Here is a 7,503-nt window from a genome sequence, read left to right on the forward strand (position 1 = left end):
AATAATAATAAATATTCTTTAAAAAATGTGGCTGTTTTGCTTTTTTGAATACTATGTTAAATCTTCTGTCCCAATGATCAGTTTTTTAAAACTGCCAGCTTGTCTGTTCCTTTAATCATCAGAAACTATTTTTGTCATTCCTGACACCATTTTTTTCATATTTCAGCAAGGCAGAATGTGGTATTGTATAAAGTACTGAAAGGGTGCTGGGGATGTAACTCAGTGGCACAGTGCCTGCCTGGGAAGCACCATATCCTGACTTTGATTCACAGTACCACAACACACACAAAAAATAAGGCACTAAAAAAGTGAATTTTACATTTAACTTTTAAATTCTTTTTTTTTTTTAAACTTAAATTCTGTGTAGTTATACAGCAAAATAAGTTACATGGTTTAATGCCATTAAGCTACCCCAAAGACCATTTATAAAAACTGTACCATTATTTAGACTGATCTTCATGATAATCTCATAAGCGAAATGACTGATATTTTTTTCATTGTATGCTGTTTACTATTAATTTTTGGTGTCACAGTTAACCTTGGGTGTATATATTTGGAAGTTTGGAAGTTTGGGGGTATTTCCAAAGTCAGGGGAAAAGAGTAGATACAGAGTGATAGACCTTTTACAGTAGATCTCAGTTGGAGTTCTTTCAGTATATATACTGGTTCAGAATTTTCAAATTACACCCTCATTTCTTTTTAGCACTAATATTAAAAAGCAAATATGTAATCCAGGTTAAAGAGAACCTATGAACTTTTCAGTTCAAATTTACATTGTAGCCACTCCCCCAAGGACATTTAGTGTTTTATCTGAATTATTATTATTATTATTATTTATTTATTTTTTTTTTTGCAGAACTGGGGATTGAACTCAGGCCCTTGTGCTTGCCAAGGAAGCACTTATTCTACTGAGCCATCTCCCCGGCCCCTATCTGAATTATTGATAAATTTGTGGATTTGCTGTAAAAACAACAGTGTGTCCAGAGTGTTTATAACTATATAGTGTTTATATAATACACACTGAAACAGATTCTAATATAATTAGATTTATTGTACAAACTGGCATTCTCTTGCTACATATTTTAAGACTTCCAAATCAAAAATATATAAAAAATTGTTTACTGTTTAAAATTAATAAAAACATTTGGGACATTTAGGTTATGTGCTTGTGTCTATGCAAGTTTAATTCTCCTAATTCTATGTGATTCCTATTGCTCTAGTAAACTTAGTTCATTGGTCTAATGAACTCTCTGTAACTTTGGTTAACTACTATTGGTTAAAGCAGTAGTTGTTACTATTATACTGTGGAATGTGAAGCTCATGGCAAATTCAGTATGTAAATGTTTCTCTTCTAGGAAGGAGTCCGGTTCTTTGTGGTGGATTGCCGTCCTGCAGAACAGTATAATGCTGGGCATTTATCAACTGCTTTCCACTTAGATTCAGATCTGGTTAGTATAAATCCTTGCTGAATATTTTAGAAATAAAAATCTAATTTTTTCTTTAGCTTATAAATAAATATACATGTTCAAGATGTTTTCCATCCTGTGTAAAGAGGGAGTCTTTGCCTTGAAAGACATGTTATGCTTGGGTTTCGTTTTTGTCTGGGATATCTTTCTCCCAAAGAGTAAATGACAGCTGGTAGCCATGGCTTACTTTGCTATTATTACATCAGTAAATTCTAAACTTACTATGGGCCACTTGGTAGGCCAGTGAGTATAGTGCCTGGCACCTGGTAAGTAATTATAAATAGTAGCTTACTATAATTGGGTAAGAATTTTAAAAGCTTTTACCATAAGTCATTTTTTGTAATCAAGAGTATGTGCATACATACAAGTTGATATTTAAAATAAGAATAGTGTCTGCATGTAAGTGTTCAGTTCTTAAAATTACTATTATAGGATCATTTCAGTTGAACGAATAAAATAATTAAATTTTGTCAGAGATGATTAGAATGGAGCTGACATCATTTAAGCAGTTCTTGTGTTATTAGAGGTTCAGAGGTGGGGAAAACAAGTGGGGTGCTAACCTGTTGCCAACGTTTACTCTCCTTCATAACTTGTCTGGCAATGTTGGTGCTAAGGCTAAAAGGATGTATACAAAGGTTTAGGAGGTGTTGATAGGAAACTAGAGGGAGGTGCAAGTAGAACTCAGGGAGCTTTGTTCATCGTGGATGAACAAGGCCATCTGGTTTCTGTTGTGTAGGTGAGCTCTGTACCTTGCTTTTTTTGTAGTTTTTATTCTTTTTTCTCTTCATTGATTCTTAAGTGTATTTTAAAAATTTATTCAGTTCATTCATGAGTACACGAATTAAAATTTTTCAAAGATGATCTCTAACATCATTAGCAACTATTAACAACTTACATAATCTTGCAGACTTTGTTTCTTTCTTTTTTCTTTTTCTTCTTTGCCAGCACAGCCTGCCCGGAGAGGAGGGCTGGCATGGCATGTGGTGCCATGGATTGAACGCGTGGTCCCCTGCACTTGCCTAAACTTGCCCAAGTAGATTGCTGAGCTATCTTGCAAGCCCATTTCTTTTTTTTTTTTTTTTTTTTAACCACTTGCCTTTTAACAGTTTCTTGGAGATCTTCCTTTTTAAGTACGTTTTAAAATTTTTAATGGTAATAGTGATCCATGATGCAGATGTACCAGAGATTTTTGTCTGGGTAGTGCACATTCCAGTCATTTTCAGGTTTCTTTTAAGATGCTGCATTTATATTTTATGAACTTAGGCAAACAGATATTTCTCTAAAATATTTATGTGATAAATATAAATATTATAAAATATTTCATCTAAAATAAAAAAGTAGAATTGTTGAGTTGAAGGAGATGAGAATATAAATTGTATTTGTCTTTCCCCCCCACCCCTTTTTAAAAAGTGTTTTGGGACAGCGTCTTGCCATGTAGTCCAGCCTGGCCTCAAACTTGTGGCAGTCCTGTCTCCTCAGCCTCCCAAGTGCTGGGATTACAAGTGTGTGTCACCACGCCCTGCTTGTTACCCTTTAAAAAGGCTGAAGTGCCTTGTACCCCACAGTTGTAAATGCGTATCATTAGCATTATTAGAATCGCTTCTCAGCTTTTTGGCTAAGATCAAATGCAGCATTATTGGAAATTATTGGTTTTCCTCTTCCCCCCCAATAAATTGGTCTTCTGTATGATATGTTCATTTTTTTTCTGTTGGATTGTCTCTGTACTTTTTATGTAGCTCCACTATAACAACTTTTAAAACTTTTCATAGTTACTGCATACTTGTTCTTTTGAGAGTAACAAATGGATTTTTCATCCCGTGGCTATAATATCTAAAGAAATAGCCTTCTATTTTAGACTGTCCTCTAAGGCATACTTGCCCTGTAATTGGAAACTGAGAAATAGAACACGCAGACACTGTTCTTTCTGGTTTTAATCATGGAACCTTCCACTTTGTGTTGAATATTTTTTTCCATTCTATTTCAGGACACTGTAGCTAGTATTTGTTCAGCACAGTGGCTCATGCCTATAATCACAGCTGTTTAGGTGGGTGAGGCAGAAGGATCACAAGGTCAGCCCCAACCTGGCCTACTTGGCAATTTAATGAGATTCTGTCTTAAAAAGTAAAGAAGGGCTGGGGATATAGCTCAAGGCAAAAGGCCCTGTGCTCAGTCCTTAGTACCACGTACATACACACACACACAAGACAAAACAAAAGCAAAAAGTTAGTAGAGCAGTATTTTTTGCATAATTTAACCTCTCTGTAAATTTACAACTTTTATCCTAATTACAGGTATATTTATGGATATTTCTTCTATCCCAGGGATTTTATTTATAGAAATCTTTTCCCTTTGTTTTCTTGGTGGCTCTTTAAATGTTGGGTCCTTGCTGGAAAAATACTTCAGGTTGTACAAATGTATATGAAACACAAACTTGTGGTGTTTATTAATTTTCTGAAATCGTCTAGATGCTCCAGAATCCATCTGAGTTTGCGCAGTCGGTAAAGTCCTTGCTGGAAGCGCAGAAGCAGTCCATTGAATCCGGCTCCATTGCTGGTGGGGAGCATCTCTGTTTTATGGGTAGTGGCAGGGAGGAAGAAGACATGTATATGAACATGGTGCTGGCACACTTTTTACAGGTACACTGACATGATTTCAGTTTGCTTGACTGTTGCTTTCAAATTGAAGACATTTACATAGCTTTTTGCTTTTGCATATAGTTAGAGTTATCTGTATTCTTTTTTCTAGTTGATTTGTTTTGTGTCTTGCCAAGAAAAGCTGTCCTTTTCTATAGATTTTTCTCACATACTTATATGGTGTGTTTTTTATGTTTTAAGTTTTGAACCATTTGGAATTCATGTTTCCGTAAGAAGTGAGGTAGAAACTTAAAAAAAAAAATTGCTTTCCAGATAGTAAAGGAATTGCGCTATCAAATTGAACTACCATGTTTTTAATAGTGCATTGAGTTCTTCCATGCATCAGGTTCTATTTCTGGATTATTCTGTTGTATTGATCTTAATGCTTGTTCATGCTATAGTACTTTTTATAGTAGCTGTAATTCATATACATAAATACACATTTATATTCATGACATTTTGCCATCTTTTCTTCTAGTATTGGCATACTGTTTTCAGTACAACTAATTGTGTTACTGATATTCAAACTGTCCTCTCACAAAGCCTCAGTCAGTAATGATTCTTTGTAAAATAGTTAAGTAATTTTTATAGTTTATATGTCAAGGTCTTTAGTTTGTATCGTTCCAGCTGTGAAATCAGGGAAATAGTAGACTTGGTATTAAACACACCAGTTTGGGTTCACATCTCTTTATGTTTTATTGGGAATTTGGTTTGAGAAACTGAAGGCAAAATTCCTAAAAGACACAATCAAAACCAGGTATTTGGGGCCCAGGGAGATGACTCAGTGGAATGGGCGCATCCCTGGCAAGCACAAGGGTCTGAGTTCAATCCCTGGTTCTGCCGGAAAACAAACAACCCACCCCAGGTATTTGGAGGAGAGGTATTACTATCAGATAATTTTAGTCTTTAAAGGAAAGAATTTAAAAGGGCCAGGGAGATGGCTCAGTGGAATAAGTGCTTCCCTGGCAAGTGCAAGGGTTTGAGTTCAATCCCCAGTTCCACCAAACAAAACAAAACAAAAGAAGTAGGGCCCAAAATTTGTGTGTGCTCGCGAATGTGTGTATATGTATGTTTCAAAGCAGGGTCTCACTGTGTAGTTGAGGGTGGCCTTGAACTCTCCAAGCTCAGATTTACCTCAAACCCTGCTGATCCTTCTGCCTCAGCCTTTCAAGTGCTGGGATTACGGGCATGTGCCACCACATCCAACCCAAACTCATCTTATAAATTTAAATAAATAGCCTATTTAAAAAATGCTGTAGGATAAAGTATATATTATAAGGGCTCTTACATTGTAAGGGGTTGAGATAGTATTATTCACATTATTTGTGGAATTTTAGAAATTTTTGTCATGAAAAGTTAAATTGAAAGATGAGATAATTGAATGCTATGAATTTTTCATAACATAATCACATTTCATACCATTTTTTAGTAAAGAGTAAATTTCCTTGATTTTCCCAAGATCTAAAAATAAAGCACTGCATTTCTTAATTAATTAATTTATTTATTTGGTACAGGGTCTCACTACACAGCTCAGATTCATAGTGATCCTCTTGTTTTCAACCTCCCCATTGCTGGGATTACAAGCATGTGCCACCACACCCAGACTTGGTCATTGGTTTATCATGTCTGGGGGTGGGGCAGGTGCAGAAGCAGCATATGGTGCCAGAGATTGAACCCCTGTCCCTGCGCTTGCCTAAGCAGGCACTTAGTCTGCTGAGCTATCTCACCAGCCCTGTCACATCTTTTTAGAGAGGCAGATGTCTTAGTTACTGTTCTTATTTGCTGACACAAAATACTCCACAGCTAAAGCTAAAGAAGGAAAGATTCATGTAGCTCACAGTTTGTAGAGGTTTCAGTTCATAGTTGGCTAGCTCCAAGGCAGATTGGTGTGGTTGAGGAGCATCACAGAGGAGAAACAACTCATAGGAGGTAGAAGGCAGCAAAGCAGTGAAGTAGCAAGCAGCAAACAGTAACCCTCTGTCTCTCTCTTATCCAGACCACCCACCCTTAGAGCAGATAGCACTGACACCCAGGACAGGGCAGCCTTAATCCTAGTGTCCCACCAAGAGTCATCATCACGTCCTTGATCCCATCAGTACACACCTCAGATTTAGTCACCTCCAAAAATCATCCCCCATAATTAGCTAAAATTTCTTTGTATATTTCTCTTTATGAAATATACAAAATATTTTTAGTATAACTATCTTTTTTTTTATGTATTTAGTACAGGGTCTACAGGATCTCACTATGTAGATCGGATTCATATTGATTCTCCTGTTTTCAGCCTCATAAGCACTGGGATTACAGGTGCATGCCACCATGCCCAGTCTCAATCACCATCTCAGTATGCCCCAGGGGCAGAGCCAGCACGGCACACTGGGAATCAAACCCCAGCCACTGCTGTCTGCCTAAGCAGGTGCTTTAGTCCACTGAGCTATCTGGCTGGCCCTACAAAATATTTGTAAAATGGTTGCATTTGATGCCCTTTAAATTGGTTTGACTCTTAAATTATTGGGACTACGATATAGGTAAAATCATATGGTGTGATTAGTTACAAAATTGTTCCTGTCTTATTGCCCAGGCAACACCTCACATTACACAGTGCAAATGCTTGTATGTGTGTGTGTGTGTGTGTGTGTGATATGTATGCCTCTCTGTGCCAATCTCTGTTAAGGAAAAAAGAAAGTGCAAAAATGTGATAATATAACTGTGTACTACTTTTGTCAGTGTTTGGAATTATCAGAAGTTTTAATTAAGTCCTACTTTGAAATAATTTACATTTTTATTTTCACTGCAGAAAAACAAAGAATATGTGAGTATTGCCAGTGGAGGATTTATGGGTAAGGTTTTCTTTATTAATTTCTTTGCCTTTACTCTTTAATATAATGTTTAATGTCAGAGCTTATTTGGAATAACCAGATTAGTTAAGTAGACTTTCTATTTAATGTTCAATATTTTCAAGAAAGGCCAGCCGAACATATAGATAGCAAACACAACAGGCAATTGGAATGAGTAAGTGTTTGGAGGAAAGACTGTTAAATTAATGTGTTCAATTAGCTTGTGTTTCCAAAAAGCATTTTTAAATTTTTATTTTATTTTACTTGTTTTTGTGGTGGTGTGGATTGAATCCTGTACCCTCAACACATATAGTGCAGTCACCCGCTACTGCTGAACTACATCTCCAGCCCCTCTAAAAAATATTTTTATCAAAATAATGAAATATTGCCTATATTATTTGCACCTGTGGAGAAAGATTTGACAGGACTGGTAAACAGGGAGCTGGAACTTTATACAGTATATCTTTTGCATTCTTTAGATATATTATTATTAGGGGCCGGGGAGATGGCTCAGTGGAATAAGCACTTCCCTGGCAAGCACAGGGGCCTAAATTCAATCCCTGGTTC

General features: G+C 36.4%; 1 protein-coding gene across 2 annotated transcripts in view; it reads left to right on the forward strand.

The window, feature by feature from the left end:
- Nucleotides 1-7,503, forward strand: part of Tbc1d23 (TBC1 domain family member 23) — a 69,097-nt gene that overhangs the window by 38,563 nt on the left and 23,031 nt on the right. For both annotated transcript variants that reach the window (XM_004636583.2, XM_004636584.2), the window contains exons 10-12: nucleotides 1,356-1,448; nucleotides 3,932-4,102; nucleotides 6,897-6,939. In XM_004636583.2, the coding sequence (XP_004636640.1) occupies nucleotides 1,356-1,448; nucleotides 3,932-4,102; nucleotides 6,897-6,939 (307 nt within the window). The remainder of the gene's footprint in view (nucleotides 1-1,355; nucleotides 1,449-3,931; nucleotides 4,103-6,896; nucleotides 6,940-7,503) is intronic.

This window comes from Octodon degus, unplaced genomic scaffold (assembly GCF_000260255.1).
Source record: "Octodon degus isolate 3935 unplaced genomic scaffold, OctDeg1.0 scaffold00081, whole genome shotgun sequence".
In the NCBI taxonomy this organism is placed as follows: Eukaryota; Metazoa; Chordata; class Mammalia; order Rodentia; family Octodontidae; genus Octodon; species Octodon degus.